Source organism: Lissotriton helveticus, chromosome 12 (genome assembly GCF_964261635.1).
Source record: "Lissotriton helveticus chromosome 12, aLisHel1.1, whole genome shotgun sequence".
Lineage (NCBI taxonomy): Eukaryota > Metazoa > Chordata > Amphibia > Caudata > Salamandridae > Lissotriton > Lissotriton helveticus.
Genome location: NC_136073.1, coordinates 42,594,214 through 42,620,162, shown reverse-complemented (window position 1 = coordinate 42,620,162; position 25,949 = coordinate 42,594,214). Strand labels below are relative to the sequence as shown.

The 25,949-nt window shown below is 49.5% G+C and overlaps 1 protein-coding gene across 1 annotated transcript in view; it reads right to left on the bottom strand.

Moving 5' to 3' along the window:
* GIGYF1 (GRB10 interacting GYF protein 1) overlaps positions 1-25,949 on the bottom strand; it is a 1,662,840-nt gene that overhangs the window by 925,776 nt on the left and 711,115 nt on the right. The window contains exon 13 of the mRNA XM_078668650.1: positions 3,291-3,500. Within this exon, the coding sequence (XP_078524776.1) occupies positions 3,291-3,500 (210 nt within the window). The remainder of the gene's footprint in view (positions 1-3,290; positions 3,501-25,949) is intronic.

Sequence of the window (25,949 nt, the reverse complement as noted above, 5' to 3'; positions counted from 1 at the left end):
GCTTCCCTGGCACCTCTGACCTCTACCTGCATCATCAGCCCAGCTGAGATTCGTGGGTGTGACGAGACCTCGAGGGACCGGCCATCTTCAAGACTGCACGACGCTTGCCCAGCACGACCACCGAGTGACCCTCGCCTAAGTGATTTGGGGTCAGAGAAGCCCCAACCCTGAGCAGCTCCAGCACCGAAGTCCAGCCCCCTTGTATCCACGAGATCTGCGTGGGGCCCTTCTGCTCTTTGCTGCTCACCGCGTTGTCCAGGTCACTTGCCCGCTGGCTAGTGGCCCTTTTGACGACGAACCACGACGACAACACCGCTGGTCTGGTTGCTCCAGACTGGCCCTTGCTCCCCTCCAACAGAGGAGCACCCTGGACCCTCCTGGTCCACTCCAGACGCCATTTTAATTCCACCGCGTGGGCTTGCATTTGCCAAGAGTTGTTGCCCCAATCCTGGGTCCAGCGACGTCGACAGCAGATACCACCGTGGGACAGCTCGCCCCTCCATCCTGGTCGCCGACAACGCCTCCTGGTCCGAGAGACTGCAGAGCCCAGCGTCGCCCACTCACCTGGTCGAGGTGACTTCGTCCGGTGCCATCCTGGTGCCCACCTAATCACTGGCTAGTGATTCAGAACTTGGTCCCCTCTGCTTACAGGTACCCATCTTCATCGATCCAGGCTTGGATCCCCACGAACTTCTTCACTGGTCGCCTGCCAGCAACTTCTTTCTTCAGGCTCCATAGACTGCAACGAGGATCTCCGACGTCTTTTCAGCCCTATGCAGCCGCACTCCCTGGGCTAGGTAACTTAAGCATTTCGGTGCTCCAGCATAGTTTAACTATCTAAGTGTCAGGATCCTTTGTCGTTTCAGCTCTACCTAGTCGGGTTTGCCCGAGAACACTAACTTTGCTTTTACTAGCCTCCATAGACTTTTTCCCGCCTTACGCGTGAGAGTTCCCACTCTGCACACGACGTCCCTAGGCCTCCTGCTTGTAATCTAAAGGTTCAGTAGTCCAGTCCTAGCGATCCTAAAGCCTATGAGAATAGTTACTTACCTGCTAGTAATTCGCATTCCAGTTTTGTAGTATATGGTTTTTCGTGCCCCTCGGGCATTTGTGTAAATTGTGCGACTTTAAGTATTTCTTTAAGAGTTTTGTTGTGTGCTTAGCTCCCTGTCTCATAAAGAGCCAGGGTAGTCTTGATATAAATAAATATACTTTATTTTTCATAACTTGTGTGGTGTCCTTTCACTTGGTGTTCAAGGGGTAAATGTGATGGTAAAACAGCTGGCTTAACACGCCCTCTAGAGTTTAGCCTAAAGACTGCACGTGTCCATGCTACTAGGATAGCTGGTCTATCAGGTTGACTTACAACCAAACATCAATAAGGGTTGTTTGGACTGATACAAAGTGTTCACTAGAATAGTGAACATTATATATCAGGCCAACTTCTCACAGAGCCTCCCTTCTGGACCTCTCCTTCACACGCCTCGCAGCCGGATCCACCAACGGCTCCGACTGAGTCGGGATCGACGTCGGTATCGAATCCGAAGGCCCAGCCGGATGCTCCCTAGGTCGTTCTGGAGCGAGCGACACCGGAACCGGCGTCGACGGCCTCGGTGGAGCCGGAAACTGCCAAGGCGTCGTCGGGGCTGGCATATAAGGCATAAATGGAGCAGGAGGATAGGAGTGAGGGACTCCTAGATTGAAAGCCAGCGGACCCATGGGACCCGAAGGTGCGCCAGAGGGGTACCATGCCCTTGAAAAGACACCATACATAGCGTTTAGAAACGCTGATGGGTCTTGGCCTGGGGTTGAAAATGGTGGTTGGAAACCCTCAGGCTGGTCTTGAGGAGGATTTGGATCTTCGGCAGGTGCGGAATCCACATCCACTTGAATCTCTTCTTCATCTCGGGCCGAGGACGGCGCCAGAGACGGATTCGAAGCCGGCGTCGGTGACTGAACACACGACTCTGAAGGTGAGGTCTCACCTTCCGGTTCAGAGACATCCAGAGTAACCACCTTAGAACGTACCTTCTTCAGTGACCTCGACCTCAAACCAGACTCCTTACCGGAACGACGTCGGAACTCATGTCTCCTCTTCTTATGCTTCTTCTTCGACTTCGAAGTATGATCTGAAGCGGGCCTCGAAGAGGACTCCTCTCGAGATCCAGACCTTGACTTCGACCTCTACTTCGCCCATCGAGAACAAGATTTCGATTTTCCTTTTCCAGCTTTCAATTTAGCCACCAGGAGTTTGGTCTCTTTCCCTCAGGGACTTCGGGTTCATCTTACGACAAGAGGAACAACCATCCACATCGTGGTCGGAGCTTAAACACCAGATGCAGTCATCGTGCGGGTCGGTAATAGACATCATTTTCCCGCATTCCCTGCAGGGCTTGAAGCCGGTCTTCTTGGTCGACATCGTTTAAGAGACAAGATACAAAAGAGCAGAAAATGGTAACAAAAAGGCAACAAAGTACCAGTTGGCTACTGAGATTCCCGATAACCGTTAGCATCAACGACGCGGAAAAAAGGGAACTGATTTCATCATGCCGGCGTGGGCCTATTATAGGCATCGGTGACGTCAGCAGAGTCGCGAGCAATGTCGTGTCTCTATGACGTCCAAGTCCACGTCGGCGCGAGGCTACGCAAAGAATTTCCGAATGTTGCTGATGCAAGGGGATATTCACAAGGTGAGGAATCCACACGGCAGATGTATCTATCAGAATTAAACAATATTAGTAGATGCAACTGATGCCAACTTACAACTGACTCACCTAGGACCCCCAACACAGGTAAAAGGAATTGTAAAATTAAACACTTTCAAAGCACAAGCCTGAGTTAAAAAAATTATCTAACAGTTTGTTCCCGACACCAGTATTCCTTAAGACTTATTGCTGTACTTTCCAATAGCCACATGATTTTGAGTGTTTGATCTGCCACAATGCTCTTGTTGAGCTAGCAGCATAAAACATCACTGTGGTTCCAGGAGGGCAATTTATCACAATGGAAAAAAACACTGATTTCAATGAAACCCAAGTGGCAACTTAAGAGACCAGGAAAATACAAAATGTTAAACGAGGAAAAAACGTAAATGGTCCCAATTAAGACAACTAATAGAAAAAAGAAATTAAAATCCCCTTGCCAACAAATAAATCTCAAACTCTAAACAAATTACTTAAGACGGTCATCATGCCAGTCATCATGCCAGTCATCATGCCTTGCATCTCAACAACACTGTAGATTAATTATCAAGTATTAATTCCTGTACCGAAAAATGCAATTTGTTTTACCTTCAGCAGCTGACTTCAGCACGTTCTCATTATTGATCAAAGGGGTAAGGACTTCAGACTCTGACAAACGAGTCAGGGCACTTTCGCATTCACTAGAGGTGGCAGCAGCAAAGGGGTGTCCACAGGCCCAGGTGAGGTCAGGAGGAGCCGACGGTGGAGAAGAGGTTTCTGTGGGCTTTTCCTCAACATTCTGGACGTTTTCTTTATCATCTAGAAAAAGTAAGGATGAATAACAGTTTTTGCAGTATTACCAAGATGAATGCTACCCCCAACAGTCACTCAGATTTCATGAATAAATCACAGCTTGCCTGAGGTTTACATAAGGAAATGTAGAAGTTACATTCAATGTGAACAATGAGCAAGACAATAAGCTACTTAGCTGTAAATGTTGGTTCCACAATTGGCATATTGAATACATTCACATTCTTGAAAACATTAATCGTCGTCAAAGTGGAAGTCATACGGTATAAATGTGAAGCAGTACAGTTTACTACTGTAGGAAAGTGCCCCTTTTTGCATGGTTGCCCCCTACCTTTTTGCCAGATGCCTGATGGCAACCTGACTGGGTGTGCCCTGGGTCCCTGCCAATCAGGTTCCCAGGGCCTGTGTTCTCTCTCAAAACTGTACCTTTCTCTCCACAATTGGTACCCCTCTGGGCCACCTGTATCTCATGGAAACGTTAACCCTTGTACCGAGGGCAAGGTGTACATAGAGGGCCTCTGGGGGCAGCAGCATCTATTATGCCACCCTCAGAGACCCCTCACCTGAACACCCAGAAACTGTCATTGCAGGCTGCCTGTTCTGGTGCAGACTAAACTAAAGAATCGACATGGCACCCATCCCTGGGTGCCGTGCCTTCCAAGACTGACTGTGGCATTAGCAAGTCACCACTCTGGCAGGCCTTACAGCCCAAACGGTAGTGTGCACAATAATACCGGTGAGGGCATAGCTGCATAAGCACTATGCCCCTACAAAGTCTGTGCCATTTACAGGCATTGTACGTGCAGAGAAGCCATTTTGAGTATAGGGGCTGGGACTTTTGTCATTACGAATTAAACAGCTCCAGAATGGCTCAACTGAAAATTAAGAAGTTGTTACCAAACTTCTCAGCACATTAAAAACACACTGATGCCAGTGTGGGATTTAATGTAAAATGCCATTAGAGGGCATCTTACAGATGCACCCTGAAAAAATGCCCTTCCAGGTGTGGTTCCTGCAGAAAAGTGCTCTTTTTGCACCTCCCCCCACTTCCTTCCACTTTCTGCCTAATGCTGATGGTCTCTGATGGAGTGTCTCATGGGTTCCTGAAAACCAGGTACCCTGGGCCTACGTTCTTTCCATTAAACTGTACTGTTGCAAAACCCAACTAGCAACTCTCTGGCCATATGTAAGTTGAATCATAGGTACCAAGGGTACTATGACAAAGGAAGAACTCCAAGGGCTGCTGCACTTATTGTGCAACTCTTAGAGGCCTAGTACACACACACACACACACACACACACACACACACACACACGCGCACGCACCCCACCCCCCCACCGCACACTGGGTGTTTTGGTGCAGAGCAAAGTGAAGAGTCGACGTGACACATCCCTGTGTGCCATGCCTACATGACAAAGATAAACCACCTTTCTAGCTGGATGCACTATTCCACTAGTGAGGGTACAGGTGCATGAGCCCTGTACCCTACAGTGCCAATCCTTAGACATTGCAAGTGCAGTAAAGCCATAAAGAGCATATGGCCTGGGAGTTTGTCATTACAAACTCAACAGCACCATAATGGCTTTACTGAATTCTGGGAAGTTTGATATCAAACTTCACAGAAAATTAAACCCACACTGATGCCAGTGTGGGATTTAATGCCAAATGCCCAGAGAGGGCATCTTAGAGATGCCCCCTGTGAGAAAGTGCCCTTTTTCTTGCATGGTATGCGCCCACTTTTTGCTGAATTGCTGATGTGCTTAGACTGAGTGCCCTGAGCTCCTGCCAATCAGGTACCCACAGCCTATGTTCCTTCCCTAAAACTGCATTGAAGCCTACACCCAATTGGCATCTCTGGCCACATGTCAGCCCCTGGTAAATGGTAACACAGGTACCCAGGGCACTGTGACCAGAGAAGGCCTCTGTACCCAGACACTCCAACACTGGCTTTGCAGGCTGCGTGTCTTGGTGCAGAACAAAATGAAGAGTCGACATGGCACACTGTGTGCCATGCCCACAAACCACTGCCCTGGCATACATCAGTCACCCCTCTAGCTGGGTGACCTATGCCAGTGAGGAGGGTACAGGTGCATGTGCACTGTACCCCTACAGTACCCAGGTCCATTCCTTGGCACTAAGTGCAGTGCTGTCATTAAGAGTACATGGTGCTGGGAGTTTGTCACCAAGAACTCCACAGCACCATTAAGGCCACACTGAAGACTGGGATGTTTGGTATCAAACTTCTCAGCACATTAAACCCACAGTGATGCCAGTGTGGGATTTAATGTAAAATGCACCACAGAGGTCATCTTAGAGATGCCCCCCTAAAACTCGACCCTGTGACCTGACTGAATGGCTACCTAGGCTGCCACCACCAAACATGTTTCTGGACTATGGGTCGTTAGCTTGCCGCTCTCGGGGGCCTGAAACAATGCACATCCTGGGACGAGGTGCCAAGCCTCCTCCACCAGGATGTGCAGGGTTCACCGCCTTTGTGAGCCTCTTCAGACCACTTCCTGCTCTGAGCAACTGGTCCCCACTGGTTCTACCTCCCACTTTGGGCGGGAGAAAGGGCAGGAAAAACAAGTGAGGAAGAGAGGTGTACCCACCTCTGCCAACTCCACCTCTAAGGTGGGGGAGGCATGGTGAAGCACAACCTCGAGTCCCCGCCATCTTGAGGATGGGGGGCCCAGCCTTCACTTTAAGGACGGTTTCTCCCGTGAACCCAGGACGTGTTTGAACTGCAGCTTCTGGTGCCAGCCAGAAACCGCAAATCCAGCCCACTCTGCACCAGCCGAGCCCTGTCCCAGTTTGAGTGGAAAAACACCATGAGGAGGTTCCCCCGGCGATCCTGAAAAGAGATCCAGCGACCCCTGACCTGCCTCAAGCCTCCAGAAGACGCCTGCATGCTCAATCCAGAGGACCCCCGCAACGCGACCAGAGCGGGTAAGAAAATACGACGTCCCAAGTAACCCCTGCACCGGACGACCCCCGGCCTTGAGTGCCCAACCCAGCAGTGCCTAACCATCCCTGTACATCCCAACTTACTCCTCGAAGTGGTGGCCGCTCCTAGAAGATCCTCGTTCCCGAGCCTGCAGTGTTTCTTGTCCCGGAGAATCTCCATTGAAATCAACAGGGCACCCTGTGAGAAAGTGGCTCTATATATACTGGACAATAAAGTATAGAGTCCACAAACCCCAAAGGTATAACAGAGGTTAAAGTCAGGACTGACCTTAATCTCCAAAGTGGTAGCTTGGTCGAGCAGTAAGGCTGTACCAGAGGGCAGTGCAAAGCATTTGTTGTACACACTCAGTCAGCAGAGGGTTTCAAATACTCAGACTGAACTCCAGGCCAAAGGTTTTTATATCCAAAGATATAGTTGTTTTATTTTTAGAACCAACAGGCATAAAAATATACTTTGCTAGATATGAGAACTCTCATGTAATTACTTTGCAAGGAAGCAATAAAGCTGGTGAACACAATAGGTACAGGAGTTGCTGAAGGCAACTCAAGTCTAAACACACTTTAGCATTGAGCTCAATGGATTGTTACCATAAAAGTAGTTGATTACAGTACAGATTACTTTAGTAGTTCCAGGACTAGATCCTAGATCCGTCCTGGGGTCTAAGCTGAAACCAGATTAGCAAAAACATTTTAGTTACTGTGGTGAATTTTCAGGGGTATAAAGTGGTTTTAAAAGTTCACACTTAGAAACTTTTCAATGACAATCTGGCAATGTTATTCAATGGGAGAAAATTCAGGTTGCAGGTAAAGTATGATCGCGTTACTTTTGTAATCCAGTACTGGACTTCTAGGGCCAGCACTGGGGTCTGAACTTAAAACAGGTAGGTAATTGCGTTTCAGTATTTCGCATGATTTTTAAAGAATAGAGTTTTCAAAAGTAGGCACTTAGAAGAAATTTCATAGAAAAGCATACAATGGGTTCCTATGGAGAAAATACAGATTACTAGCAAACCCAGTAAGTATTACTTTTGCGGTTCAGCACTGGGCTGCAAGGTACAGTACTGGCTTCTCGCCTGCTTGTAGGCGAGTACTTCGTAATTCGGGCTTCGGCTGATTTTATATGAATATTTGCAGTTTTCAAAAATTCACACTTAGAAAATTTGAGTCAGAATGGGTCAATGTTATCCAATGGCAGGTAAGTGAGTTACCGGTTTCCAGGTGAGTACTTGGCTGGTGAAGTTAAGGTCCCGGGTATAGACTCTGGGGTCCCCCAGGGTCAGGTAAGTACAGCAGCGCAGGGCCAGCCGGGTGCAGAGGTAGGTAGGCCCCATGATATCCAGTGAGGGAAAGGGGCCTTCGGTTGATGGCTGCTGGCTAGCAGGCCACGCGGCTGTGGGAGCTGGGCCCCTGGTCACTTGCTCAGAGCAAATGGGGGTGGGGTGGGGGGGGTGGGGAGTAGGATAGGACAAAGGTGAAAAAGTCTGTGGCACTCGGGCGGCTGGGTGCAGGGTGACCTTGAGCCGTCGGGCGCTCAATGTTATCCAAAGGGAAAGGTCAACAAGGAACAAAGGCTGCAGGCTCGGGGACGGAGACTCTCCAGGGGCGACCAGCACTTCGAGAGGTAAGTTGGGATCTTTGAGCACAGGGGGGTACACCAAAGGGAGGCACAGGGTGCTGTAGGGAACAGGTGTAGGGGTGTCTTTGGGTGTCGGAAAAGCTTAACATCGGCTGGTCATGGTTGGGGTGGCCGCTGGTTCTGACTCTGCAGGCGTCGGCTGGTTCCTCGAGGAGGGTCTTTGGCACTGGACTTCGGGTCCCAGTCGCCGGGGGGATGCCCTTGTGGTCTTGGTTCGGTTGGGCCCGGCGGATGCAGAGTTGGCTGGTCCGGAGCTTCCTGGTTGGCACCAGGTGGGTTGTTGCAGCAGAGCCTCTACTGATGGGAGTCCCAGTCTTTTAGAGGGTCAAGGCAGGCAGGTCCTCCGGGTGTCCCAAGGTAGCTGTTCGCAACAGTCGCTGGGATTAGACAGGAGCAGGTTCCAGGATCGACAGGCCGGTAGGGCTGGGGCCAAGTAGGTTGTTGTCCTGTTATCAGCTGCACGGCAGGTCGTCTTCTTGATCTTCTTCTTTTCGTGTCGGGATCTGAGGAAGGAAGGTTCAGGGAGCCCCTAAATACTGAATTTAGGGGCCCTACAGGTAGGGCAAGGGCAGGGACCAATGGGTCCCTGTCCTGGGGTGAGTACACCCCCTAGCTTGCTCCTCTCCTGTGGGAGGGGGGCAGGAGCCTAGCTGGGATTGGACAGGGCTCCCCATCCACAAGATGGCCGGAGCCCGGGGTCGTGCTTCACCTAGTCTCCTCCACCTGAGGGGTGGGGTTGGCACAGACTGCCGCCCCCCCCCTTCCGGACGTAGTTTTTCCCGCCAGAGTGGGGGTTAGAACTGGTGGGGGTTAGAACTGGTGGGGGCCAGTTGCTGGGTACAGCAAATGGTCTGGAGAAGCTCACAGAGGCAGCATGACTTTGAAGCTTCCCCCCCCTGCCCATCCTGGGGGAGGAGACCTAGGGTACCATTTACTAGGGACTGAAGGTGGCCAGAGATGCCAATTGGGTTTTTAGTTTCAGCACAGTTTTAGGGAAGGAACACAGGTCCTGGGTACCTGGCTGGCAGGAACCCAGGGCACACTCAGTCAAAGCACATCAGCAGTTCGGAAAAAAATGGGGGCATACCAAGGCAAGAAAGATGGCACTTTCTCCCACACCCTAACTCAAAACAGCACCCTGCACCCGACCTCCTAGTGCCGGTTTTGTGCTAACTTGCTCCCCAACATTCCCTGAGCTTAACCCTAGGAGCTTTGCTCCCAATACCCCAACTGGAGTCCCCCTATCCTCCATAGGAAAACATTGGGCCTCAACACTCTGCACCCGGCCGCCCGAGTGTCGCTGAGGGTGCAACAACAGTGCATCACTGACCCTGGGAGACGTCGAGTCCATAGACGACCAGCTAATGGTTAGTGGTAGTTGCACTCGCGAGTTTTCATAAGTGATTCTGAGTTTTATTTGTGTAGTAGGTGCTACCAAAGTGAACCTTCTGGGCCCAAGGTTGGTATAAATTCAAGATGTGCGTTACACGGAACCCGTGTGACGTCCCTTTGGCGCACTCAAGAAATGCTTTCTTACTCGTTTTTTCGTTGGCAATTGTTGTTTATTTTCAAAATCTTTTCTTCATTAAAGTTTCTTCAATACATTATTAATTTTCAAAATATATCCATTTATTCGCCCAATGAATTTCGGGCTGAAAGCCCTTCTTCAGGGGACTTAATCCTACGAATTAATCCAGAATTAACCTTTAGGAATTTACTTGAACTGTACTCAGTGTCAATATACCAATTACACATCATTCTTGTAACGCACATCTTGAGACCCCCGAGTCCAACACCAGAAACCTAACTCCAAAGACCGATTACCTACCTGGAAACCGTTAACCTCTTTTTCCTCATTGAATAACAATAACACTTTCTCCAAAAAAGTTTACAAGTGTCAACTTTTGAAAACTAAGAATATTCTTAAAAATCAACCGAATAACCAAAACGCATTTTCTCAACTATTTTCATGAAATATCCCAGTGCTGAATCTAGGTATCCAGCAATGAGTAAGAAAAGTATTGTTAAAGTAATTTACCTGCAAAGTGAATTTGCTCCCATAGGAAAACATTGGTGATTCTATGTGAAAAAGTTTCAAAGTGTCAACTTTTGAAATGCAATACTATTCTTTAAAAATCGTACAACTAAAACGCATTTGCCAAACTGTTTTCAGGAAATGCCCCAGTGCTGAATACAGGATACAGCACCGTGTTAGTAAAAGTAATCCAAAAAGTAATTAATTGTATTTTTACTGAAAGAGCCTATTGATTCTCATGTACTGAGTCTACTAAGTTTGTGCATTGCATTGCAACCCCTGTAAACAATAATTGGTACAAAGTCCTACTATCTTTTGAAAGTATTCAACAGCATCTCGTAGCTGAAAAGTATGTATATGCTTACCTGTACCCGGCTTGTTAGGTTCTAGAAATAATAGTCTTTTTTTATACAAAACCATTGGCCTAGAGTTCAGTTCTTGAGTGTGTGAATTCATTTGATGACAGTGTGTACATCAAATGCTTTACACTGTCCTCTGATACGGCCTTACTGCTTGACCAAGGTGCCACTTTAGAGAGTAAGATTCTATCTAATTTTAACCTCTGCCAAACCTCTGGAGACACTTCGACTCGATACACACCGTACCTCACTTTGGTGCAGTGTATCTAGAGACAGTTTCTTGCTCCTCCTGAAAAACGACCAGACTCTAGTGTCCTGGCTGAGTGGCTGCTCCCCAGCTGACACCAACAGAACTGCTTCTGGACCCCTTAGCTGCTGTGGGTGCGCCTTGTGTGCTAACTTGAGCTTAACCCCAGGAGCTTTGCTACCTCAACCTTGTAGCCTGCCCAAGAGCAGCCAAAAACCGACAGCCTCCCTAGCCCCAAAGGCTACAATTGGGCCTTCGCACTCTGCACCCGGCCGCCCTATTGTGGCTGAGGGTAATTTTTGGTGAATCCTTGACCCTGGGGGAACCCATATTCTAACCCTAGAAACTCAACTCTCAAGACAGTTTACTTACCTGCAAACCGATAACCTCATATTTCTCCATAGGATAGCAGTGATTGTTTTTTTTATTGTTGGGGGTGTTTGTATGGAAAAATAAGAAACTGTTTTGATACAAACTGTTTTACTTACCTTTAATCTAGTCTAGGACCTATCACACACTGAGTTGAAAAACAATATGCTACTTACCAGTATGCATCTGTTCTTGGCATGTAGGGCCGCTGACATTTATATCTATGCATAGATCGCCACCTAGTGTTGGGTCCGGATGATTGCACATTGTTGTCCTGGAAGAGTCTTCAAGTATCACGAGATAGGTGGCTCCTCCCCTGGACTACAGTGCGCATGGGCATCCTCTCCATGCTCAGATTGCTTTTCACCATTGTGGCAGAGATGGAGTATCATACAGTAAGTGATGACCATGCTTGAGAATAATTGTGAGTGCTACAGCTGCGATAGGCACCGGGGAGGAGGGTGGGCGATATAAATGTCAGCAGCCCTACATGCCAAGAACAGATGCATACTGGTAAGTAGCATATTCCGTTCGAGGCATGTGGGCTGCTGAATTTATATCTATGCATAGAATAAATAGTAGTAGCCTCCCTAGCGGAGGTTGCCCATGCCAGCTGCAGCAGTCTGAAAAAGAGTTCTTAGAACAGCTTGACCTACAGCACCTTGCTGTTTTGAGTGTACATCCACGCAGTAGTGTTTGCTGAATGTGTGTATGGTGGTCCATGTGGCTGCTCTACATATATCCTCTAGAGGAATGTTACCTAGGAAAGCCATGGATGCCCCTAACTTGTGTGTGGAATGCGCTCTTGGGGGAACTGTTAATGTGCGTTTAGCCTTTTGATAACAGATCTGTATGCACTTAACAATCCATCAGGCTATACCTGATTTTGAAATTGGGTTGCCCTTGTGCTGTGGAGAGAAGGCAACAAACAGTTTAGTTTCCCTGAAATCTTTAGTCCTGTCTATGTAATACAGGAGAGCCCTTTTAACATCTAGTGTGTGTAGTGCTCTGACCGCTACTGAATCAGGATTTGGGAAGAATACTGGTAGTTCAATAGTTTGGTTAATGTGGAACTGTGACACCACTTTGGGCATAAATTTAGGGTTGGTACACAGCACTACCCTATTAGCATGAATTTGAATGAAAGGCTCTTGAATAGTGAGGGCTTGCAGCTCACTAACCCGTCTGAGCGATGTGATTACCACCAGAAAAGCCACTTTCCATGTGAGAAATTGTATCTCACAAGAGTGAAGATGTTCAAATGGTGGACCCATGAGCCTGGTGAGGACTATGTTGAGGTTCCAGACAGGCGAAGGCGGGTGTCTTGTAGGAATGACTCTTTTGAGTCCCTCCATAAAATCTTTATTGGCCGGCACTCTGAAAAGGGAGAGGTGCTGTCTATTTTGAAGAAAAGCGGCTATTGCAGCTAAATGTATCCTGGAGCTATACGCTAGATTGCATCTGTATAGGTGCAGCAAGTAACATATGATGTTTTCCGTGGAAGCATCCAGTGGATTAATGTCATTATTGGAACAAAAGATGACAAAACGCTTCCATTTCGCCCCATAGCATGCCCTGTTGGTAGGTCGTCTAGCCTCCTTGATGTCCATTCGGTCAGGGGGCAGGTTTAGGTAGCCAAACTATGACCTCAGGAGCCAGATTGCAAGGCTTAACTGTTGCGGATCTGGGTGCTGAATGTCTCCATGGCTCTGAGTGAGGAGACTGGGTGTGAGTTTTAGTCGCTGGTGGGGCACCACTGAAAGTTCTAGGAACGTGGTGTACCAGGCTTGCCTTGCCCACGTTGGAGCAACTAGGATAAGTCATGGAGTGCTGCCTCAGTTTGCGCGCCACCAGCGGTATGAGTGGTGCCGGATGTGAGAAGTTGGCCTGATATATAGTGCTCACTATTCTAGTGATCACTTTGTATCATACCAAACAACCCTTATTGATGATTGGTTGTAAGTCAACCTTTCAGACCAGCTATCCTAGTAGCATGGACACGAGCAGTCTTCAGGCTAAACTCTAGAGGGCGTGTTAAGCCAGCTGTTTTACCATCACATATACCCCTTGAACACCAAGTGAAAGGACACCACACAAGTTGTTATAAAAATATAGGATATTTATTAATAACAGTTCTACCCTGAACTCTTTGAGTCAGGGAACTAAGCACAATACAAAACTCTTACGAAAATACTTCAGGTTGCACAATTTACACAAATGCCCGAGGGGCACGAAAAACCATATACTACAAAAGTGGAATGCGAAATACTAGCAGGTAAGTAACAAGATCCAGAGGCTTCAGGATCGCTAGGACTACACTACTGAACCCTAAGGTTAGGAGCAGGAGGCCTAGGGAGATCGGGTGCAGAGTGTGCACTCTCACGCGGGATGCGGGACAAAGTCTATGGATGCTAGATTTCATAAAGTTAGTGTTATCGGACGAATCCGACCAGTTAGGCTGAAAACGAAAAAGGATCTGGACACTTAGATAGTGAACCTACGTTGGAGCACCAAAATGCTTGAGTTACCTAGCCCAGGGGCTGCGGCTGCATAGGGTTCAAAAGAGGTCGGGAATCCTCGTTAGTCTATGGAGCCTGAAAGAAGAAGTTGCTGGCAGGCGACCAGTGATGAAGTTCGATGGGATCCAAGCCTGGATCAGAGTTGAAGATGACCTGAAAGCAGAGGGGACTCAGTTCTTAATCACTAGCCAGTGATCAGATGGGCACCAGGATGGCACCGGATGAAGTCACCTCGACCAGGTGAGTGGGCGACGCTTGGCTCTGCAGTCTCTCGGACCAGGAGGCGTTGTCGGCGACCAGGATGGAGGGGCGAGCTGTCCCACGAGGGTGTCTGCTGTCGGCGCTGCTGAAACCAGGATTGGAGCAACAAGCCTTGGCAAAGGCAAGCCCGCGCGGTGGACTCAAGATGGCATCTGGAGTAGACCAGGAGGGTCCAGGGTGCTCCTCTGTTGGAGGGGAGCAAGGGCCAGTCTGGAGCAACCAGATCCGCGATGGAAGTGTCGTGGTTCGTCGTCAGGAGGGCTACAAGCCAGCAGGCAAGTGGCCGGACAACGCGATGAGCAGCAAAGAGCAGAAGGGCCCCACGCAGATCTCGTGGATGCTGGGGGGCTGGACTTCGGTGCTGGAGCTGCTCAGGGTTAGGGCTTCTCAAACCCCAATGCACTTACTCGAGGGTCTCTCGGGGGTCGTGCTGGTGAAGCGTCGTGCAGGTCTTGAAGATGGCCGGTCCCACGGGTCTCGTCACACCCACGAATCTCAGCTGGGATGGATGATGTAGGTAGAGGTCAGAGATGGAGGGAAAACCGGGTCTCGTCGAGCTGGGCAGTCTTGATCCGGAGGATGGACTTCAGCAAACCGCAAGAGCTTCGATGGTGCCTGCTGGTGCAGGGTGGCTAACCTTAGCCACAAGGGAGAGTCTTCAGAAGAGTCAAGAGTTCCTTTCGTGGAAAGTAGTTTCAAGATTCAAGATTATCTAATTTGGGAAGGGGGCCTGCTCCTATCTTTATACTAAGAAAAGGGGCTGGCACGCGACTAAGTCCTGCCCTATGGGTGGGACTAGGAGGGGGGTGGTTACACCCCTCTCCTTTGTCCGGTCTCTCCCCAGCTCAGGGGCTGGTGTGCCCCAGGAACTGGTTTGAGCCGGCCTATGCACAGTGAGCACCGGGGTGCCACTTGCAGTCACCTTCCTTTCAGCCCTGCCTACCTGGAATACACAAAATCCTGTCTGGGATGGTGCTGGCACCGCCCCCGACAGGAAACCCTTTGTCTATGCCTCCGTTGCTGGAAGGACTCCCAGCAGCAGGAGGGCAGACTTGTGTCTCGGTGGCAGCATCCATTTTGTGGAGCTGAGGCTATGTCTGACTTTAACCGGGGTTCACAGTTACATACATGTCGTGTCCCTCTAGAAGGGTGGAATGCTAACCCCGTCGCCAGAATTGGCGAGGGGTTAGTATTCCAATTCTTATGACACCTTACTCGACATGTTTTGATAAAGCTATACCAAAGTTAGCATTTAACCGCGAGGATTATAATGCACTTAAGAGTATATGGTATAGCGTTATCATGGAACAGCTATTTGGACTTGGTTCCGCAAGCTGCAAACGGGCTCAGCTCATGCCAGAGCACCATCTCGCATAATTCCAAGCACTATGCCTTCAGGATTGATAAGGCCTGCCATAGGAGTGACTGATAGGAATATATGTGTCCATTTTAGGGTTAGATATAGGAATACTATATCTAAAGCAAAGGGTGTTTACACCACCTTGCCCCAGCTGTCGTGCAGCCAGTTGTGTCTGTTTGGGTGGCCAGCCAGGGGTGGCATAATACATGCTTCAGCCCCTGGTAGGCCCTGGGTACACCTATGTCCTGGATACCCAAGGTATGCTGTACAGGGACTGATAAGGTGGCCCAGTACCAATTGGTAAAATGCACCTAAGGTACATGGTTGTAATTTAGAGAGAGAACAGCTAGGCTGTGGGTCTGATTAGCAGGCCCACAGCCAGGGAAAGTCGTAAATCAGTGAAGCAAAAAGCAATAATCTGGGGTGGCCATGGGATTGCAGACCCCACTCTCCTACACCGGAGGAAAAGCGTACGCAAATCTGTTTGACCAGTTCATCCATATCACATTGCCCTGAGACTGCGGGTGTGGGAACCTGGCGGCGAAGGTGTGGCATTTTGCGTTTTCTTGTGTGGCGAATAGGTCTATCTCTGGATGACCCCACTACTGGAAATATGGTTGGAGCACCGAGGGATGTATCTCCCACTCGTGCATCTGATGGCTGTGTCTGCTGAGTGCCTGAGAGGTGTTCCGCCATGAGGAACATGTTCCTCTGAATGGACCACTTCCACATGCACTGTGCTAGGTGTGAATTGTGGAGAGTGTCTCCCTCCCTGCTTTTGAATGTAATACATTGCAGTCATGTTGTCCGTCCGGATAAGCACGACTTTGTTGCAGAGATGCAACTTGAATGCCTTCATCGCCATGAAGATTGCCATCAATTCCAGGAGGTTGATGTGCAACCGTTTCTGCTGTGTGGTCCACAGTCCCTGCACAGTATAATGGAGGACATGAGCTCCCCAGCCATGGAGAGATGCGTCCGCTGTCAGTACCACCTGTGGTACAGGCTCCTGGAACGGTCGTCCCCTGCAAAGGTTTTGTGTGTTCCACCAATGCAGAGAGTTGTATGCACGACCGGTTACCAACACTAGGTCTTTCAGGGGCGGGTTGAAGATGAGACTGAGTAATTGAGTGAAAATCCTAGACTGTGTAGGAGGTGAATTATGCGGGACATGTGGCTGGGACATGTGGCTGGCACACTGCTGGGCCGATTTTGCTTGGACAAGCCAGTCGTCTAGATACGGATAGACATGGATGTGTTGTCTCCGAAGATGCGCGGCCACTGTCGCCAAGCATTTGGTAAACACCCTGGGGGCAGTAGTGACCCCGAAAGGCAGGACCTTGAATTGGTAATGTTGGTTGTTGATGGTGAACCTGAGATATTTCCTGTGACTGGGGTGAATGGGAATGTGGAAATAGGCATCCTTCAGATCTAGGGTTGCTAGGAAATCTCCCTGACTGAGCAGTGGCAGAACTTGCTGTAAAGCGAGCATGTGAAAGTGTTCTGATAGGATGTATTGGTTTAGGGGTCCGAGGTCTAGAATGGGCCTGAGAGACCCGTCCTTTTTTGGGATTAAGAAGTACAGTGAATACACCCCTGTACCCTGTTCTAAAGGCACGAGTTTTCTGGCCCCTTTTTGCAGCATGGAGATGACTTCTTGCTGCAATAAGTGCATGTGCTCTGCGGACATAGGACGGTGCCTTGGGGGTATGTTGGGTGGAGTGGAGGATAATTCCAGACAATAGCCGTGATGTATAAGTTGTCTCACCCACCTGTCCATGGTAATGCTTTCCCAGACTGGCAGGAACTGCTGAAGCCTTCCCCCGACCGGTGTGGTATGGTCGGGGGGCAGTGACAAGACGTCACTGTTTGTTAGTGGCGGAGGATCTGGCATTATTATTTCCACGTCCTCTGCCTTTGGTGCTGTTTCCACAGTATCCACCCCTATTGTTCTTGTTATAGGTGGATTGTGTGCCTCCCTTGGTGTATTGGGCTTGTTGCGACGCTTGACCTCTAGAAGCTCCCCTGTTACCGGAGCGATGAAATGAACTGCCCCTGAACTGTTGAGACTGCAGAGCTCCCATGGATTTTGCAGTTTGTGTCTTTCTTAATCTTTTCTAGAGTGGTGTCTACCTCAGGACCAAACAGGAAGTCAGGGTTAACTGGCTGATTAAGTAGAGTAGTTTGGATTTCCGACTTGAAACCAGAGATGCGGAGCCAGGCATGCCTGTCTGAGCATTACGCTAGTGTTTATGGCCCTAGCCGCTGTGTCAGCTGCATCTAACGCACACTTAATGGACGCGTTGGAGATCAACTTCCCTTCATGTATAAGCATTTCTGCTCCCTCCTTATAAGCATCTGGCAGGTGTTGCAGTAGCTGCTCTAACGTGTCATAGTGGGCCCTGTCATATCTTGCTAACAGGGCTTGTGTATTGGAGATCCTCCAAATATAAGCTGCTTGAGCTGCTACACGCTTCCCAGAAGCTTCTAAGATCTTGGATTCTTTATACGGAGGAGGAGCATCACCAGTCGTTTGAGAGTTTGCTCTTTTACGAGCATTAGCCACCACTAAGGAGTCCAAGGGGAGTTGGCCCTTGATGTACGTAGGGTCCACTGTCGCAGGCCGGTACTTCCTTTCAATTCTGGGGTTCACCACCCTCGCTTTAGTGGGCTCATTAAAAATGTCGCTAGCATGTTTGAGCACACCCTTGAACATAGGCAGAGTTTTTACAGATCTTTCTGATGTTGAGAACGTATCAAAGAGAAAGTCTTCCTCCACAGGGTCAGCGTGCATGTCGACATCATGGTTAAGGGCTGCCCTTTCAATTAGTGCGTTAAACGCAGCAGTATCTTCAGTAGGCGAAGTTTTGACGGCATAGGACTGAGTGTCAGGGGTGGTGTGTAGTTCAAGGTCAACAGTGTCAGCCCATGGCTGGGACTCATCCTGATCTGTGTCAATGGGATAGTTAAACTGGTCTTCATTGTCCCCTTCCTCCACATCCTCAGTGACAGGTGTGGGAGAGTAGTTATAGTCTTGCCCATATGGCTGTATGGGTTCAAAAAGTGTGGGAGAGGCAGTAGAGTCCCTCTTCTTCTTTAGTGGTATCCTGTAAGACTCCATCGGAGTTTTAGGCATGATTTTTCGTTTATAAACGGTGAGTCGACCTGATTCGGAGTCGATGTATAATTTCGTCTGTTCGTCGTGGGACGGTGGTTGGAACAGAACGTCTTCCGTCCGAGTCTGAGTGGGTGCAGCTACAGTCGGTGACTTGGATGAGTCGGTAGCTTTTGGGAGTTGGACAGTTTTAGGCCGTGCCGTGGGGGGCAGGCCATATTTTATCGGCGCCGTAAGCATCGGTGATGGACCTACTTGCTTTGAAGACTTAGTCTTCGATCCGACCGACTCCGACAGATCCGTGTGCTTGTGGCTTTGTCGACTCGAGCCGTTGCTGCGCAGCAGGTACGCTTGAGTGCGTCGACGAGGTCTGTTCCTTTGGGCCGAGTTTGGATTTCGGCTCGAAGGCCTTGACTAACTCCGGCTTCTGAATCTTTGGATCGATGACTTTTGTGCCTTGAGTCCCTTGGAAGTCGCCATCTTTGGAGCCGGACGTAGACGTGAGCGTGACGTGTTTAACTGTAGACACCGGTTTAGTCGTTCCGATCTTCGGGTCGACGCCCCCTGTCGACCCCGAGGGGTCGAGCACACGTTTAGACTTGGTATGTTCCGAAGTCGTCGAGTGGATGGTAGTTTTCACCACTTTCGGTTTCGATTTAGTGTCTTTATGTTTCGCTTTCGGTTGCTCCACTGATTGTGGCCGTTCGACCGATGGCTCATTACAAATGTTCTTAGTCGGGCTTCGAAGCGGGACTAGAGAACGTGGATGAAGATCTTAGCTAAGGCCTTCCGGCGATGCCTCGACCTGAGCCGTGGAAGAGTCTGTATGGGGCCCCGCTACTGCGGTTGGGCCTAGCTCCTCGCTTGAGTCGTCGTCGACGGCTCCGAGAGGTTGTGCGTCGTCTCCTACCTCGACAATGTCTTCATCATGGACGTAGAGTTCTTCCTCGTCCTCATTGTAGTGGGAGTCTTGCTCCGATGCTGGATCCGAGTGCTGAGCAGGATCCTCCTCTCGTACCCCCTCCTCGCCGTCACCCCCGAAGATGTTTTCTGGATCAGGTGCCGACTCCCGCGCGACTGTCGTGCAGCACGCCGAAGACTAAGAGTTTTCTTCGATCTGAATTTTGAACAGGCCATGCAGCTGGCCTCGTCGTGTTCCGGTGAGAGACATTTAGTGCACACCGGGTGCACATCGATGTGAGGGTATTTTGAGTTGCAAACGGGGCAGTGCTTGAACGGACTCCGTTCCGTTCCATCGTCGATCGTCGTTGGGGCCTTTGGTGTCGAAAGGCAATCTGTCTTCGACGTCGTGTTCCAAGAACTGGAAACAAGTATAAGGCACCGAACGAAAGACTATTCCGACGCCCCGAAGGCCTTTTGGCCTTGAGAAAGAGTATTTATATATATTCCGAACTTGAGTTAAGAAAGTACATCCAAACCCAATGGCGGAAAAAAACAATCTGAGCATGGAGAGGATGCCCATGCGCACTGTAGTCCAGGGGAGGAGCCACCTATCTCGTGATACTTCGAAGACTCTTCCAGGACAACAATCTGCAATCATCCGGACCCAACACTAGGCGGCGATCTATGCATAGATATAAATTCAGCAGCCCACATGCCTCGAACAGTTTTCTTAAAAGTACTCCAAAAAGTAATCACAAGTAATCCAAAAGTAATTTCAACTGTATTTGACTATTTTACAAGCCTGTAATAAAAGTCATTCGTTCAGCTTGCTTGTTGATCAATCTGACAGTTCCACTTAGCTGTACAAAGTCTTGCTTGGTTCTAAAAATAAAATACAACAAGGAAGGATCATGTTACTAACCCTGTAAGCATCTGAATTTGCCATGTAGAGCTGTAGATTCACATGCTTTGCATACTACTGCTATCTAGTTTTGGGTCCGGATGCCTGCAAGTTGTTTTTCTTAGAAGAAGTCTTTCTCAGCCGCCAGATAATGCGACAACTCCTTTCAGCCATAGTGTGCCTGGGCATCAACACCACTGTTCGATTGTTTCCCCACAAGAGGGTGAGAATGGAGTTAATAAATGTAGTACAGAGGTTTCTGTGCGTATGTAATGTAAATAATAAGAACTACAACAACCATTGATGTCCAGGGAGGAGGGATGGTGCATGTAAATCTACAGCTCTCCATGCCAAGAACAGATGCTTACAGGATAACAATCCGTTTGATGCATGTGTGCTTTAGATAAACATGCTTTGCATAGATTGTACAGCAGTATTCTCCCAAAGCGGTGCTAACCTGTAGCTGTTGCAATTGTCTGAAATAGTGTATGTAAAACTGCTTGGCCACACTAGCTTGCTGTCTTGCTAAAACATCTACACAGTAGTGTTTTGTGAATGTGTGAGGAGTAGATCATGTTGCAGCTTTGCAGATATCATCTATGGGTACATTTCCTAAGAAAGCAATAGAAGTCCCAAGTTTGCGTGTGGAGTAAGCTCTAGGGGGAATTGTTAGTGTTCTTTTCGCTTTTCCATAGCATATTTGAATGCACTTGACTACCCACCCTGCAATGCCTGCTTTTGATATAGGGTTGCCTTTATGTGGCCGAGCAAAAGTGACAAAGTTTTGTTTTACGGAAAGGTTTTGTCCTTTCTAAATAGTAAAGAATTGCCTCAAATCTGCCCCACGGATATTTACCAAGTGCCTCTCCCCTGTGGCAGGCTTCCTCCGTCAACAGGGCCACCAGGTGTTCCCATACCTGGACGACTGGCTGGTAAAAGCACCATCCGCGACCACCGCAGCCTCATCCTCCAGCGCCTGTCTGGATATTTTCCACCGACTAGGCTTAACCCTCAACCGCGAGAAGTCGTCACTGGAACCCTCCAAAGTCATCACGTTCCTTGGAGCGACTCTGGACACGGAACGCGTCAGAGCTTTCCCCTCTCAGGAGAGAAAGGTCAAACTCATCTCCCTGGCCAAGTCAGTGGCTTCACGGAAGACTCTACCGGTCCGCACCTTCAAGTCTCTCCTCGGCATGATGTCTTCATGCATAATGCTCATTCCCCACTGCCGCCTCAAAATGCGCCCTTTCCAAGAGGACCTAACAAAGCAATGGACTCCGGCTACGGGATCTTTCGAGGACCGCATACGCATCACTCGAACCATGGTCGACCATCTATAGTGGTGGAGCTCGCTCAAACATCTGTCACAGGGACTACCGTTCCTGCTACCAGTGGAACCACACGTAATAACAACGGACGCATCCCTGGAAGGGTGGGTAGCGGTACTCCAAGAACTCCAGATAAACGGCAAGTAGACGTCACAGGAAACCAAGCTCCATATCAATCTGCTGGAGTTAAGAGCGGTCTTCCTGGCTCTCCAAGCGTTTCTACCACACATTCGCAACTCCCCAGTGATCGTCAGGACGGACAACACCACGACGATGCACTACCTGAACAAACAGGGGGGAACGCGATCGCTCTCGCTATCTCGAGAATCGCAAAGAGTCTGGAACTGGCTTCTGGAACATGGAATAACGTTGAAAGCGGAGTACGTTCCGGGCAAGGACAATGTCTTGGCAGACGCCCTGAGCAGAGAGAGGTCTCCTTCCCACGAATGGGAACTAGACACGGATGTGCTGGAGCATATCTTCGCGGAGTGGGGAACCCCGCGAATAGACCTCTTTGCCACCAGAGCGAACGCCAAATGTCCAAGCTTCGCAAGCAGGCATCACCACTCAGGAACCATCGGGAAAGCATTTTCCATTGCATGGCGCAACGTATTTGCGTACGCCTTTCCGCCATTCCCACTGATACCCAGGGTTCTCAGGAAGATTAAGGCAGAGCCCCGCACTCTGATCCTAATGGCTCCATCCTGGCCGAGGCAGCACTGGTTCACGGAACTTCGCCTCTCTGCCCGGCCTCCTCTTCGCCTGCAGCATTTTCCAGCCCTGCTCACGATGTCCCAAGGGCAGGTTCTCCACCCGAATCTGAGCTCTCTGAAGTTGTCAGCCTGGCTCCTGAATACCGCAAATTCAGCCACCTGAACATCCCGCAGGAGTGCAGAGACGTCCTTGCGAAAGGTAGAGCTGACAGCACTAATAAAACCTACTCACTAAAATGGAAGCGATTCTGTTCCTGGTGCGTGGCTAATGGCTTGCACCCCTTCCACACCACTCCACAGCAGCTGCTGCCATACTTATTGCATCTTGCGCAATCTGGCCTAGCACATGCATCCATCAAAGTGCATCTAGCGGCGATTTCCAGATTCACGAGAACTGCTACGGGCCCATCACTGTGGGCGGACAGACTTATAAAACAATTCCCCAAAGGCCTATTCAGGTCCTTTCCACGACCAAGACCAATTCCTCCATCGTGGCACCTCAATGTGGTCCTTCATCAGTTAATGAAGCATCCCTTCGAACCCATCCATAAGGCGGAGATCAAGTTCCTCTCCTGGAAAACGGCCCTCCTCCTGGCGTTAACCTCTGCCAGAAGGGTCAGTGAGTTGCAGGATCTCTCCATCCAAGATCCCTTTATGCAATTCAGGGAGGACAGAGTCATTCTGCGGACTAACCTTCGGTTCATTCCAAAAGTCCCCTCGGACTTTCACCTTAACAAAAGAGTGGTGCTTAGAACCTTCTTCCCAAATCCTACCACTGCAGTTGAGAGAACACTGCATTCGCTAGATCTGAAGAGATGTCTTAAATTCTACATCGACAAGACACGACACTTCCGAAAGTCATCCCAACTCTTTATTGCCTTTAGTAGACCACGGAAAGGCATGCCCCTGACAAAACAGAGTATTTCAAGGTGGATTTCTTCTGCGATCACCTTTTGTCACGACAAGGCCGGACGGCCTTTGGACTCACGAGTTAAAGCTCATTCGACAAGAGCCATGTCCACGTCTGCGGCGCTGTTCGCTGGAGTGCCGGTATTGGACATCTGCAGAGCGGCGACCTGGAAGTCCCCGCACACCTTCACCAGGCACTACTGCCTGGATACTGAGCTAATGAAGGATGCAGCGGTGGGCCGAGAAGTGCTTCGCCATCTATTCCAGTGAGGTGAGCCTTCCTACATCCCTCCATCCTTTACTGGTATGCACATTCTTTTACTAATATTTACATGACAATGCATTTTGGTGGTTTGCAGTCGAGTGATATGTATTATCTACTGACTCATATCTGATGTTCCATCACAAACGTGCATAATGTATTGCTTGCTACTCTGATTCAGGCATGTGAATCTATGAAAGACACCCAAATACTGGATAAGAAATGCGTTACTTACCTGTAACTGCAGTTATCCAGTATTAGTGTCTTTCATAGATTCACATGCACCCTCCCGCCTCCCCTGGTAGGGCTCACCTATCTCTCTAACGAGTTTATGCCTAACTAGCTTGGTGCGTACGAAAATCTGAGAGACTTGGGCTCCTGACAGGAAGGTTCTAGAAGGAGGTAGTAGCTGATTGGTTGGTTTTCTTTATTTTGGTCCTTTTTACAAAAGGACTCAGATAGGCCACCAAGGTGGGACACTTGGGCCTGCTCTGTTTGGTCCTTCCTACATAAGGACGTGGATAGGTCACTAAGGTGAGACCCTTAGGCCTATTCTTTTCTATGTATGTCTATAGGACATTACTTTTTTATATACCGGAGGCTCCCGTCTCGACGACGGGGAATGATTCAGGCATGTGAATCTATGAAAGACACTAATACTGGATAACTGCAGTTACAGGTAAGTAATGCATTTCTTACGAACTCCGCAGCACCATAATGGCTACACTGAAGACTGACAAGTTTGGTACCAAACTTCTCAGCACATTAAACCCGCAATGATGCCAGTGTGGGATTTAATGTAAAATGCACCTGAGGGCATCTTAGAGATCCCCCCTGAAGCCTAACCTACAATCCTCGTCTGGAATGAGAGGCTGCCCCACAGAAGACATGTTGCTGGACCCCTGGGTGGAGAGCCCCCCCGTTCTCCTAGGCCTCCAACAATGCACATCCTGCGCGAGGTGCTAGGTCTCCTCCCCCAGGATGGGCAAGGGGAAGCTCCTCTGTGAGCTTCTCCAGACCATTTGCTGTACCAGCAACTAGCTCCCACCGGTTCTGACCCCCACTCTGGCGGGAAGACTGGCGGGAAACCCTACGTCAGAAAGGGTGGTGTGCCAGCCTGTTCCAACCCCACCCCTCAGGTGGGAGAGGCGAGGTGAAGCACAACCCCGGGCTCCGGCCATCTTGAAGATGGGGAGCCCTGCCCAATCACAGCTAGGCTCCTGCCCCCCTCCCACAGGAGAGGAGCAGACTAGGGGGTGTACCCACCCCAGGACAGGGATCTATTGGTCCCTGCCCTTGCCCTACCTGTAACGCCCTTAAATTCAGTATTTAGGGGCTGTCAATCCTGGAACCTGCTCCTGCTTAATCCTCGTGACTCCTGCGGACAGCAAGCTTGGGACCCCCGGAGGACGTGCCTCCCTTGACCCTCTTAAAGACTGGGACTCCCGTAAGCAGAGGCTCTGCTTCAACAACCATACCCCTGGTGCCAGCCAGGAAGCACAAGACCAACCCACTCTGCACCCGCCCTGTGCCAGAGTGATCAAAGACCACGAGGACGTTCCCCCGGCGACTGGGACCCAAAGTCCAGTGCCCAAAGACCCTCCTCGACGAACCAGACGACCCCTGCAGCCTCAGAACCAGGGACCACACCAACTGTGACCAGCCGAGGGTAAGATTCCCGATACCCAAAGACACCCCTGCAACCGGTGCCCTGTGGCCCCTTGTGCCCTCCTTTGGGGTACCTACCTCTTCTCCAAGATCCCAACTTACCTCACGAAATGGTGGTGGCACCTGAAGAATCCCCGTACCGAGTCTGCAGCCTTTGTTCCCTTTTAACCTATTCCATTGAATAACATTGGGCGCCCAACGGCTCAAAAGCACCCTGCACCCAGCCGCCCGAGTGCCGCTGGAAGTGCAGCTACTACCCTACTCTACTTCCCCACTTGCCCTGAGTAAGTGACCAGGAGCTCAGCTCCCACAGCCGCGTGGCCTGCTTGCTTTCAGCCACCAACCGAAGTCCCCCTCCCCTCCATTGGGCCTAACTACCTCTGCACCCGGCTGCCCCTGTGCCGCTGAGGGTGTACCAACTGTACCTACCTGACCCTGGGGGACCCCTGAGTCTATGCCCAGAACCTTAACTTCACTGGTCGAGTCCTCACCTGGAAACCGATAACCCACTTTCCTGCCATAGGATAACATTGACTGGTTTGACTCGAAAAATCTTCTAAGTGTGAAGTTTTGAAACTCTATAATATTCCTATAAAATCAACCGAATTCCTAAGTACTCACCTGTGATCAGGAGAGAAGCCAGTACTGTACCTTGTAGCCCAGTACTGAACCGCAAATGTCATCTGTAATCCTAAACGGGTTTATTAGTAACCTGAATTTTCTCCATAGGAATCCATTGTCGGCATTTCTATGAAATTTCTTCTGTCTACTTTTGAAAACTTGAAATATTTCTTAAAAATCGTACCTACTACTGAAACGTAATTACTTACCTGTCTTAAGTAGAGATCCCAGTTCTGGACCTAGGAGCCCAGTACTGGATTACAAAAGTAACAAGAACGTACTTTACC